The sequence below is a fragment of the Anopheles stephensi genome, chromosome X, assembly GCF_013141755.1.
Source record: "Anopheles stephensi strain Indian chromosome X, UCI_ANSTEP_V1.0, whole genome shotgun sequence".
NCBI classification, from domain to species: domain Eukaryota; kingdom Metazoa; phylum Arthropoda; class Insecta; order Diptera; family Culicidae; genus Anopheles; species Anopheles stephensi.
The window spans coordinates 17,642,978-17,655,999 of record NC_050201.1 but is presented as its reverse complement, the minus strand read 5'-3'; the positions used below and the strand labels follow the sequence as shown (position 1 = coordinate 17,655,999).

Below are 13,022 nucleotides of genomic sequence, written 5' to 3'. Positions count from 1 at the left end.
TTCGTTTGAGTATTTTCATTCAATCCCAGAGTGTTTTTAGTTCTTCAATTTATTTCACATGGTTTTCGATATGATTTTATTGTCAAGACGGTAGGTTTTGTCGAAAAAATGTATATAACAAATTGAAACACTTTGTACAAAATATGCCGTTCGCATCGCAAAGTGAATAGGCGAGCCCTGTATCTTTGATCGCTGATTTTTGGTCGGGCTGCTCATGGAGAAGGGGTAAGAGTTCATGCGTGATTTGATTAGAAGAGAGGGAGAGGTTAACGAAGCCGATCGTCTTCGTTCTATTCACTGTGTGATTGTTGATCCAAATCTCTTTTCCGCCAATAAATGTTGCGGAAAATTTTATTAGGTTTCAAGTCGTGCGATTTGTTTTGAGCAATTTGTGCAGGAAATGTTTTCGTCAATAAGAAAGGATGCTGCGGATCTTTCGATCGTCATAGGGATCGGCTCAGGATATGCCTTCAAATACCGTTACTACATTAACCTTCACGACGACCATGTCCCGGACAAAAATGGGGACGACACTGGAGCTTTTCTTTGCCTGGTTCAGCTGCGCAATATGTACGTGATGCATTTCGCTCGTTCATGTTTTTGTTAGTAAGTAAAAGCCGTAATTCTATAACCTATATAATCACCTCTTCTGTATTAACATTTAAAGTAACCATTTTATATTTACATCTTGTATTTCTAGCACCTAACACTATCGCACTGAGCGGCCGGGATGGGCCTCCGGCTCGAAGGGAACAATCGACACCAACAGGAGATTGACTACACTGTGTCAACCATCCTGTCCAGTGCAACCAGGCAACACAACATTCCTCTTCAGCAACAGCACCATCATAATCCGTGCTAGAAGCAACCATTGCTGTCGGGAGACTAAAAGATGCAAAATTGATCTTAAATAAAAGCAAACAAATTTGTGTAGAATGATGATTGATTAAACTTACTGTTAATGGAAGGCACTTTATACACAGAAGGACGGTAGGAAGAACTGAACGGAAAAAGAACACCCAATGCTGATTGCTGGCAAGCCGCCGGTAACGTAATGACCAATTTGGAACCCGTGATCGAGCAGAGTCAGTGTTCAAGGCCAAGCACGATTCCGGCATATAGCCGATATGCCATTATATAGCCGATAGCCGATATATAGCACGATATGCATTCTCCGATACCCATGGCCAGGTTCTCCTACGAGGTACAGCGTGTGCTCACCCGCTAACTGTAAATGCACAATCCGTTGATATCCTCCTCACCGCATAGTTGTCGTGAACCTTTTCCCGCTCCGTCTTCCGTGCCAACACCTCCCAACGTTCACCATGGCGCTGCAGAACTAAAAGGCAAAAAAAAACTATAAGCCAGATATCTGGGATAAAAGCATATAATTATATTTACCTGAAAAGATGCACTCATCGACTTTGTAGAGCAAACAGATTTTTTAATCTGAAAAATAAGAAAAGTTCAACCGATACAACCCATTCCAGAGTCTAGTACGACTGTAGCACTGCTTCTTTTTTTCTTCTTAACCACACCATGATCTGCTACGCGCAAGCGTACCACGCTCCAATTTATATTACGTGTATTTCATTCCTGCTCTGAGCAAGTCTGGTGGTTCAGTCTTCAGGCTGAGGTATACATGCACACGGCATTCTGTTTCTAATCTTACTCTTACTCACCCGTTTCAGCACACCGAAAAAGTTTCACACGCACAGATCACAGCTGATAAACAACACACTCGACGCCCACCCCCTCCTCCAACCTTGCAGCGAAAGTTCCGTTGTTACACACAAACATACCACCACACAACGCGAAGAGTCTACGGACATGAAGAGAAGCAAAGCAAAATCAGGAGAGAAAAGAGCAAATACAAGAATAGAGGAACTCCCGAACACACATGACGAGACACAACAAGACACAATACATTGACAAAAACTTATCCTCGAAAATTTGTTTACATTTTGCATGGCTATCCTCGAAAATTTTAACGAAGCATAAAGTTTTCGAGGATAGTGAAGTTTTGTTTGTTTACATTCGATGAACATGGTTCCGGTTCATTTTATGAGCAGAGGGTTCATTTAAAATGTAAACAAACAGAATCAAAACAAAAACAAATTATCCTCGAAATAATTTGGAATCTCGTAAATCGTTTCGAGGATATTTCGTTAACGAATGTATTTACCAAAACATTTACGAAAACAGGGGGAACAGACAACTTGGGTAGCCGCGTTTAGGGCAACAAAGCGCACACCCAGCAGCTGTCGTTCGATGTATGCGAAATCTTTCTGTCATTCCTTGCCATGTTTGTAAACATACAGGCAGTGTTTGCCCAAGTTATCTATACCCCTTGTTTTCGTAAATGTTTTGGTAAATACATTCGTTAACGAATTATCCTCGAAAAGATTTACGAGATTCCAAATTATTTCGAGGATAATTTGTTTTTGTTTTGATTCTGTTTGTTTACATTTTAAATGAACCCTCTGCTCATAAAATGAACCGGAACCATGTTCATCGAATGTAAACAAACAAAACTTCACTATCCTCGAAAACTTTATGCTTCGTTAAAATTTTCGAGGATAGCCATGCAAAATGTAAACAAATTTTCGAGGATAAGTTTTTGTCAATGTATTGTGTCTTGTTGTGTCTCGTCATGTGTGTTCGGGAGTTCCTCTATTCTTGTATTTGCTCTTTTCTCTCCTGATTTTGCTTTGCTTCTCTTCATGTCCGTAGACTCTTCGCGTTGTGTGGTGGTATGTTTGTGTGTAACAACGGAACTTTCGCTGCAAGGTTGGAGGAGGGGGTGGGCGTCGAGTGTGTTGTTTATCAGCTGTGATCTGTGCGTGTGAAACTTTTTCGGTGTGCTGAAACGGGTGAGTAAGAGTAAGATTAGAAACAGAATGCCGTGTGCATGTATACCTCAGCCTGAAGACTGAACCACCAGACTTGCTCAGAGCAGGAATGAAATACACGTAATATAAATTGGAGCGTGGTACGCTTGCGCGTAGCAGATCATGGTGTGGTTAAGAAGAAAAAAAGAAGCAGTGCTACAGTCGTACTAGACTCTGGAATGGGTTGTATCGGTTGAACTTTTCTTATTTTTCAGATTAAAAAATCTGTTTGCTCTACAAAGTCGATGAGTGCATCTTTTCAGGTAAATATAATTATATGCTTTTATCCCAGATATCTGGCTTATAGTTTTTTTTTGCCTTTTAGTTCTGCAGCGCCATGGTGAACGTTGGGAGGTGTTGGCACGGAAGACGGAGCGGGAAAAGGTTCACGACAACTATGCGGTGAGGAGGATATCAACGGATTGTGCATTTACAGTTAGCGGGTGAGCACACGCTGTACCTCGTAGGAGAACCTGGCCATGGGTATCGGAGAATGCATATCGTGCTATATATCGGCTATCGGCTATATAATGGCATATCGGCTATATGCCGGAATCGTGCTTGGCCTTGAACACTGACTCTGCTCGATCACGGGTTCCAAATTGGTCATTACGTTACCGGCGGCTTGCCAGCAATCAGCATTGGGTGTTCTTTTTCCGTTCAGTTCTTCCTACCGTCCTTCTGTGTATAAAGTGCCTTCCATTAACAGTAAGTTTAATCAATCATCATTCTACACAAATTTGTTTGCTTTTATTTAAGATCAATTTTGCATCTTTTAGTCTCCCGACAGCAATGGTTGCTTCTAGCACGGATTATGATGGTGCTGTTGCTGAAGAGGAATGTTGTGTTGCCTGGTTGCACTGGACAGGATGGTTGACACAGTGTAGTCAATCTCCTGTTGGTGTCGATTGTTCCCTTCGAGCCGGAGGCCCATCCCGGCCGCTCAGTGCGATAGTGTTAGGTGCTAGAAATACAAGATGTAAATATAAAATGGTTACTTTAAATGTTAATACAGAAGAGGTGATTATATAGGTTATAGAATTACGGCTTTTACTTACTAACAAAAACATGAACGAGCGAAATGCATCACGTACATATTGCGCAGCTGAACCAGGCAAAGAAAAGCTCCAGTGTCGTCCCCATTTTTGTCCGGGACATGGTCGTCGTGAAGGTTAATGTAGTAACGGTATTTGAAGGCATATCCTGAGCCGATCCCTATGACGATCGAAAGATCCGCAGCATCCTTTCTTATTGACGAAAACATTTCCTGCACAAATTGCTCAAAACAAATCGCACGACTTGAAACCTAATAAAATTTTCCGCAACATTTATTGGCGGAAAAGAGATTTGGATCAACAATCACACAGTGAATAGAACGAAGACGATCGGCTTCGTTAACCTCTCCCTCTCTTCTAATCAAATCACGCATGAACTCTTACCCCTTCTCCATGAGCAGCCCGACCAAAAATCAGCGATCAAAGATACAGGGCTCGCCTATTCACTTTGCGATGCGAACGGCATATTTTGTACAAAGTGTTTCAATTTGTTATATACATTTTTTCGACAAAACCTACCGTCTTGACAATAAAATCATATCGAAAACCATGTGAAATAAATTGAAGAACTAAAAACACTCTGGGATTGAATGAAAATACTCAAACGAACTGTAAAAACAATAATGACGGTATAATATATACCATTCGTATCGTAAAGTAACGAGACCAACCCTGTACGAGTGCACACATGCCCATACACATATTCACCCAAACAAGGTGAATCTATAGGCGTAAACGAGATGGGTATAATAATAAAAGGAGAGCAAAATGTAAACATTAAGGTCATCATGAACCAAACTCGAGTGTGTGACAAATCATCCATGAGTGCGAACGGAAGAGGTGTATAAATAGAAAGAGAGGGGGATATTTATCCTCGAGAATTTCCCCTTGGGTATATGAACCGATATTTTTTTGACGTAAAAATTTCGCCAATCCCCCCCTTTTAAGCGAAAACTTTTTGAAATCTCGCATCATGTAGCCTGGCCTTAAAAGTACGATTTTGTTACCTGGGTTCCCTTAGCTGTCAAATTGAGGTCATACCAGCAAAACATGGCCATGATGTTTTGTTGTGGTTGATGCCCGAAGCGATTTTTCCCGCTTTTTTCTGTGTTGTGCTAGAAACGAAAATTTTGTTCTAAGAATTTGCACATTTTTACAGTCATTCAACAATTACAGTATAAACGACTTGTATACAGCACTTGCAGCTTAGAAGATATTCGGTGGTGTTCCATGTGTTTTCTATTCGATTTCATGGGTAAGATTAGCAGCCTTGGCGAAACGCATAGTTGATAATGGGGTGTAAAGTCTTTACTTATTTCCCGTACCGATAGGATCGTGCCAAAAACATTCCCATGTGAAGTGCATGCAGTGAAGTGAAGTGAAATGATGAGCAGCCAAAATACTGTTTTCGACTGTCGATCACCAAATGCAGACCAATCGTACGGTCTACGAATCTTTGCCCGGAATGGAGGAATATCGTTTGGCCTTCCTTTTGAGATGGATAAAACCACAGACATATTCGGCATCGAAGTACGCCAATGGTACGACCAGTTGGTGAACTATTTGTCGCAAATGGCACGGGAACGCATTCAAAAGCTGCAACTCTACGAAACTCTCGAAACAGGCAACCACATTCGTGTGCAACGACGAGAAATTACAAGGTTCTTACGCCTAGTTTTGGGTAACGCAACATGTATGGAAGGACAAGTGATAAGCGAAAGTATTTCGATGGTCCTTGGTGCCTTACCCGATTTAATGGATCCCCTGCTAAAGAACGGATGGAATAGTCTTTGTGACAAGGAGAGCTGCGGATATCAAATTTTCCATGGTGTGCTGGAATGGCGTTGGCTTCTTATGTTGATTCTTAAAGATGTGAAGGAATGTACCATGACTACAAATGACGAATTTCTTATCGATATGTTCGAAAAGAGAACAGTTACAACGTTCGGAAAAATATATGGTGAAATGATGGCCGATATGCTGAAATTATCGTATCATCTGTTCCAGATGTATGGAGTTGATAATATTATTGTCAAAACTCCGTATACATGTTTCTGTACGAAGCTCATGTGGCTTGGCATGATGGTGCTCGCGGATACAACAAAGAAAGTCGACTTCTGGATTTGTTTGAACGATAACATGCCGGCAACTGCAAAGGGAAGAAGTGATGGTTATCTGTTTCAAATATGGTTAATGAATGCGTTAACCAAATTCTACGAACATGGTCCGACGTTGGAAAACGATAAAGCCAGCGAGACACTGCTATCTGGTTACACGGCTGCTGATGATATTGCGAAAAAATTTCTGAAATCAGACGTGAAGGAGATACAAGTTAGACAGTTTTTGCTGCTTTTGGACCCGATAATTTCTGTGTTATGGCCGGAACGATTTGAAACTGTGATCGCTGTCTGGGATTATTTTAGCGTTCGTCTGAACTCATGCTTCGTTGCGCTTTGCGATCCCGTGAAAGTTATGAGTAGCGCTAGTCATTCTGTAGCTGGATTCATAGAACAAGCCACCTTGCTGGTAGCACCGGAAACAAAAGAGAACCATTTAAACCTGCAAAAGAATAGCTTCCACCTGTTTCTCATCATGTTAAGTAAGATAATACGGCATTGTACGGCACAAGCGCTTAATAGAAAGGTACAAATTATTTTCAATCGCATTTACCTCAAACTCGGACCAACAAAATTTGAAAATATGACAGAGCAAGCTATACACAACCTCGGGTTGTTGTTCCTAACCATGACCAGTGCTACAAGTTTTGAAAATGACTATCCCAGAATGTCGCAACTAATTCAGAACATCCCGTTAAGTGGACCAGCAAACTTTCCAGTAGATGCTAGAATCAACCGTATCCTAGTTGCTACGCAAGTCCACATGGCACTGTTGGTTTTATTTACCGGTTCAAGCTTCGATAAAAGTGCACATATTGCTTCATTTTTGGGAAGCATTGATATACAATATAAAAAGTACGGAGATAGGATGCAACCGGCACTGAAAATTATTGTCGAAGGAATGGATTTAATCTACAATAAGGCTATCTTAAAAAAATCGTTTAACCGTGGCGAAAAACATTTCATAAAGCCTTGGATGCTGAAATATCTACGTTACCGATCATCTGAGAGAGAGAAGCAGAAGCTTCTCCAAGGTAAGTTACCTTCCAATCATATTCAACGCATGTTATTGAAACCTTTTCTATCTTTTCAGTTATAGTCGCATCACTGAACTGCAACGATGAATCGTTGGATGATGAGTATTGCAGCGCAATAGACCAGTACGTTATGCCGTTTGTGAAGGAAAAGTTTACAAATAAGGCCTCTCCTCCATGCATTGCTCAAATAGCTGCCCGTTTGACAATACTTAAATCAGCCAGTGACACCAGTACGGTCGTTCATATGCCTTCGTTTTTTACTACCTATATCAATTGTCCAACCGCTTGCCCGGAGCAGGTGCTAGTTTACTTGAAAGAGTTAATACAAAGTTCAAAAATGTTGTCCATAATAGGAGATAAAGTAATCATTCAACAATGGTTGAAACTGGGATTCTATTTTGACCGCGAAAGCATGTTAGAACTCACCCGCGTTGTTTATGGCTTAAAGGAATTTAAAGCTATATGCGACATTCCAACATATGACATGTTCGAAAGCAAAGAAAACCTAATTAAACTATTTTTCGTCTTTGTTGCCAAACGCTATAAGGAATCGGATACTGCTACACAGCTGGAAATGAAAAGCAAACTGCATGGCATATTCCAGAATTTTGACGGATGGATATCTAATCCTGAAGGTATTATTAGAAGGCGCATACTAGCTGGACTTGTTTCAGCATTGAAGGAATGCCCGGAAGTGTTTTATATAGAGTCGGATTACAGCTGTTTGTACAACATAGCATTCAATCATTTTTTTCTGCCAGTGTCTATGCTTGTTTATAGTAAAATAGAGCAAGACTGCATAGAGGCTATTGCAAGCATTTGGCACGACGTTATGGCTATAATTGGTAAAATGGATTACAGAGGTGACGTAGCAATACAAGATACTACCTACAACATGATAGACAAATGGATACCGTATTTTGCCAAGCTCACAAATCCCAATGATGCAGTAAAACCAATGCTTCTATTTTTTTGCAGCCGCAACGAAGAATTATTGCTTTACACGATGCCTCGTTTTGTAAAGATGTTTGTAGATCTAGAACGATGTCTTCCAAAACCAAACGCACTACCAGTTATGCAAATGTTGAAAAGACTTATCAAAACGCTCGTCCATCGTAAGAATTATGAAACAATAGCACTTTTCATTCGTTTAATGGGGACATCAATAACACAACACGCTTATATGTGTAACGAATTGTATTCTACTAGAAGCATCGCTTTGGAAATAGTATTTGAGTTGATAGACAGCACAGAAGGACCGTCAGATTTGGTGAAACAAGCAATGGGAAACGTTTTTCTTTCATTCACTCTCAAGTGCTTCCCGTTTTCTGATAAATGTTACATTAACTTCGCGTGTCGTCTTTTTGATTATAATCCCAATTTTATTCGTTCCATGATTGATTTAATTCGCTGTGACGTTGGTGAAGTAGAAATATCATGTGGTCAGCAAAACGATAATATTCTGCAGAAGGCATTGGAGCGTTTAGAGCATGCATTCAAAGAGAATAATACCTAAACAATATTGTTAACCGACAGAGTTGTACACATTGTTAAATAAAGGAAAGAATAACGAAAAAAATAATCTTTTGTTTTATTTTGCATGGGAAAACTCGGTGCATTATAGCTTTATTTCTGTTTTCATTCTTCATTCTCAAAGTTTAGTTCTGTGCCTAATGATTATTCGTTCTTATCTGTGAATGACTAATGGCTCTAAGCCATGTATGGCTGATAATCAAAGGCTAAAATTGTTTTTCTGCAGTGGGAGGTCTTTGTCTTGAATAGCCTATTTCTTCGCCGAATGTATATTTACCTATTATCGAAAGTTAGCATACCGCGTAATCGCGCCCGAGTTTTGGATTTTATGTAAAAGGCATAAATGGCATTTCATTATGCTTATTATGCTACTCATGCATTGATCCGAGCTGCTATTTGAGCTAGCAAAAGATATTTCCTGCTCGGCGTTGGAACTTTAAGGCATGATGCTGTATCGTTTCCCCCTTTAATGCGAACACTAGAAACTAATCGCACTGCACTAATGCATGCTAATAGTTATGTGCTCTTGCATTAATGATTGTCGCTGGGTTCGAGCGTCGGCTCATTTCCGCATATTGTTTATTTAGACCAACGGTGACAATTCCATGCAGCAAGTTGTAGTTTAAGGAAAATGTTTGCATGCTACAATATTTATTTCCGAGTTTTTAGAGAGGGTATTTCTAACTTTACATATTCTATTATCGCATGTTTAAAGTCGTTAGGGATCTAACTGATTGATTCACGATGCATGTGTTAATCGATTATCGATGCATGTGTGATTTAAATTAAATCATCGAGTTTTGCGTACCCTGAAGCGGTACGGTGGCAAAGGCAATAGCGGCGCCGATCTTCACGCGGCACGGAGGGGGATCAAATCCCATCCACACCTCCTCCCAGTACGTACTATTTAGTAACGGGTAAAATCAAGTCTCAGAAAGCCAGAAATGGCAGGCTGAGACTTTTCAAGGTTGTAGAGCCAAATAAGAAGAAGTTCTCCACACCCTGCTCGCACTTAAAATACAACAGATAAAAATACAGTTAACGAATACGATATGTCCTTGTTGCCGGTCGAGGGAGAAGTCCGACACTCATGGGCTACCTGTGTCCTGGTGCTCACGTCATGAAGGTGACCATCGACTTTCACTTGTGCGTGGCACATAAAGCGCAGCATACACAGGCACCCAACAGCAATCGTCATTAAATTCCATAATGTAGACGTATTCTTCAGGAATTGTTGTGTGCAGTTTCTGTCAATATTACAGAAGACGCCTCGGATATTGATTGATTATGAAGTTACTAAGATTGGGCGACAAGATTATGATTAATCTGTTTGTAGCTCTGGAACCTTAAGAAAGCCCAACAGCTTCTTGTTGTTGACTGCTATTTAAGATCATAGATCATAGATAATTGCTTCGTCGGGAACATCGGTTTTAATTCCTTGATCTACAAATAGTTGAATTATTTTACCATGTGATATCCGGGTGGCCGACACAAAGTAAATTTCTGATGAAACATAAAACTTATTTTATTAAAACTAAGTGTACGTGTTGTACACTAGATTACCAATCTCCCACGCATCCAAATCCTGCGACGAGATACAGGGTTTACCCAGCCAATCAGTCATCGTAAAACGGCTGACTGTTTTCACCATATTTCTCAATGCCACTGTAAACCTGTAATTTGACATCCTAAATCTGTTTGGTTTTAAAACGAACCGTTGTTACGTACAAAAAGAAAAAATGTTTCGATCTGTTCTGCCGTTTTGACGATTATGTTTTATTACTCAACGAAATAGTTCATAAAGTGCAAAGATTTCAAGGAGTCTGATTTCTTAACTTGAGCAAGATCTAGAACTAATGTTATAATTATAAATTACACTATAGCTTTTAGTAACGCGATGACAATTGAAAATATCATAACAATTTGTAACTCCAAAATTATGATTCATAATATGCCTTTATTTATTTATTTATTTATTTATCTATTTTCGTTATTGCGGTCATGCGGTATTGTCGAGAAGACTCTCTCTTGACTCTTGAACTTGGTATTTACATATAATTATTGTAGTAGGCATTTCCTCCTACTGTATTGTCTTGTCCCGGACATACTCGGTTGAAGTGTTGCGATCGCAGCTCCGTCCGTAAGTGATCATATAGCGTCGTTACTTGTTGCTTTCGTCCTTGATGTATAGAGTTCTGTTGGTTTGCTTCGTTCGTTGGTTGTAGCTGTTGTTCTTGAATTCGCTCTACTTGTGTACAGTGTTTTACATGTTTACTACATACATGAATCTAACAATATACACACAGTACAACACACACTTCTGGGATAACTAAGGGGAAGGGAAACACTTAGAGGTTTAAACCGTGCTCTCTTGGAAATATGAAAATGATCTTCATATATTGCAGGTCTTTTGTTGCCAAAATGTCTCTAATTGGGATACCTTTCTCTCTTTGTATTGTATCAACAGATGCAAGCAGGGGCCCTCTGACATGGTTAAACTCGTTGCAAGACCATAAAAGGTGGTCTATGTCGTGATATCCTACACTGCAACAGCACGCTTTCGTTGTGGTCTGGCATATACGCTGAAGGTGAGCAACCAGCGTAAAATGATTAGACATAAATCTTGACATCATACGTATGAACGCTCTACCCTCAGTGAGTTCGCTAAACCAGGGTCGTAGGGATACTTTTGTAGATATCGAGTAGAGAAATCTACCAAGATCGTCAGTGTCTCACAAATTCTGCCAACGAGTTATACAGAATTTCTGTCAAGTAGAAGTCTCCTTCAGAAGCGCCTTTTTTGCCATCCGCCTTCGCGTTACCGTCTATACCAGCATGAGACGGATTCCTTATTAGCGCAATGCGAAACACCTTGTTAAACAGGGAGCTTAGGACTTCAATAATTTGTTGCATAAAATAGTCAGAACTCTTCACAGACCTAACCGTTTTGAGTGCTTCAACAGCACTGTAGACACGAATATTGTCTTTTTACCGGGAGTAGCACGCAGACTCTAATGGAAGTTTTACGTTTATTTTATAATTCTTCCAATTTTACGAAATATAAACGTTGAATCAATGAGCGAAAACAGTAAAACGGAGCCACTCGTCGCGCGTTACCTGGCTACTGCCGGAAGCATTCGTCCTTTTTCCTCTTCCTCTTCCCTTTCTTGACAGTTGTCCCATCAGGTGATACCCTACTGTAACTTCCCTTTTGCTGACAGTATCCTAACTGTCACTCGATTCTTTCCAACAAGCACTAAGATTGTTAGTGAAGATAAAGTACTCATCTGGTGGTTTGGCACTAATAAGCAGTAGCACAAGAAATATTGCTGTTATCTCAGCAATAAAATTGTACACGGTTGCCTCAATTTAGGGAAAACTTCTGTGGTTGTGCTGTATACCCCGAAACCTGTTGTAGTGTTCGATTCAAGTGTGAGACGGGGAATGATCTATTTTTCGCACTACCGCTTACACATTCCATACATACAAAATACCATACGCACTAATCTTCAACAGCTACGCACTAATGATACGCATACTGATTTGCTAACCTTAAGGTACCTATGAACGACTGCATTTCACACCTATCCCCTTTCCGAAAAGTTCAATGTTATCTAGCATTATTTAATAAATCTAGATATATGTAGTTCTTTTGGCTAAAGTCTGAATAGATACCCCCCCTCCCCCCACTCACGGACACTCATGTTTGCAACTGAGTTACCCAAAAGGGTATATTTTTCAGACTTTTTATTTATTATTTATTTATTTATATTTCTAGTTGGACGGCTTGACGCCGTATTGACAACACCGCGTGTGTTGACGATTACAAGTACAAATAAATTAACAAGGCATTTCCTCCCTGTTATTTTGCCTTATCCCGGGCATGCTCGGTTTTTTCAGACTTTTTACTGTAAGAATTTTTTATTTATTTTTTATTTGTTATTTTAAATTATTATAAATCATTATTACAAAGATTTCTCACATTTTTGCTTAACTTTTACCTAAATTTAAGGTAACTCAGTTGAAAAAATGAGTGTCCGTGAGTGGGGGGGCATCTATTCAGACTTTAGCCGTTCTTTTAGTTTATTATGCATGCGAATCACTGCAAGCATGTAATTTGGCAATGTTATTTTGTGTATGTAACAGTGAAAGGACCATTGCTGATTGGATCTAGTTTGGTTCTGTTTTATGGTGTAAATATGCTTTATCACCTATCTTTAATTAAGAAGGAATACTGTTTTCGTTTGGAATTTCTGCTCTTTTGCTTTTTTCCTTTGAAAGTGTTTCCAGAACGTTCTGATGGGCCTTTAGGTTTGTCCGGAGGGATCAGGGGGTCTTCCTTCCTTCTCGGTTTGGGATTCCTCCTTCCTTCCTTCTCGGGGTCTTCCT

At 39.9% G+C, this 13,022-nt stretch overlaps 2 protein-coding genes and 1 long non-coding RNA gene across 10 annotated transcripts in view; 2 read left to right on the top strand and 1 right to left on the bottom strand.

Annotated features, from left to right (window-relative positions):
* Positions 1-623: 623 nt before the first annotated feature.
* LOC118513098 lies at positions 624-1,930 on the bottom strand. 2 transcript variants are annotated; one of them, XR_004906409.1, is made up of 4 exons: positions 1,683-1,930; positions 1,402-1,449; positions 957-1,339; positions 624-885 (listed from the first exon to the last, which is right to left on the bottom strand). It is a non-coding gene; the product is annotated as an uncharacterized LOC118513098 (long non-coding RNA). The 2 variants fall into 2 exon arrangements; XR_004906408.1 differs by having other exon boundaries at positions 1,402-1,928.
* Positions 1,931-2,355: 425 nt separating this feature from the next.
* LOC118512517 (dopamine receptor 2) overlaps positions 2,356-13,022 on the top strand; it is a 456,086-nt gene continuing 445,419 nt past the window's right edge. The window contains exons 1-4 of one of the 6 annotated variants that reach the window (XR_004906311.1): positions 2,356-2,370; positions 2,734-3,154; positions 3,217-3,599; positions 3,671-3,932. The gene's annotated coding sequence lies outside the window, so the exon portion shown is untranslated. Of the gene's footprint in view, positions 2,371-2,612; positions 3,155-3,216; positions 3,600-3,670; positions 3,933-13,022 lie in introns of those variants that run through there. The other 5 variants (XR_004906312.1, XR_004906314.1, XR_004906310.1 and 2 more) reach the window with 5 other exon arrangements.
* Positions 5,008-8,682, top strand: LOC118512317 (protein MMS22-like). Of its 2 annotated transcripts, none has more exons than XM_036056576.1 (3): positions 5,008-5,201; positions 5,278-7,097; positions 7,157-8,682. In XM_036056576.1, the coding sequence occupies exons 2-3, from the start codon at positions 5,330-5,332 to the stop codon at positions 8,614-8,616; spliced, it is 3,228 nt and encodes a 1,075-aa protein (XP_035912469.1). In that variant the 5' UTR covers positions 5,008-5,201; positions 5,278-5,329; the 3' UTR covers positions 8,617-8,682. The 2 variants fall into 2 exon arrangements, with proteins under 2 accessions (XP_035912469.1, XP_035912477.1); XM_036056584.1 differs by having other exon boundaries at positions 5,252-7,097.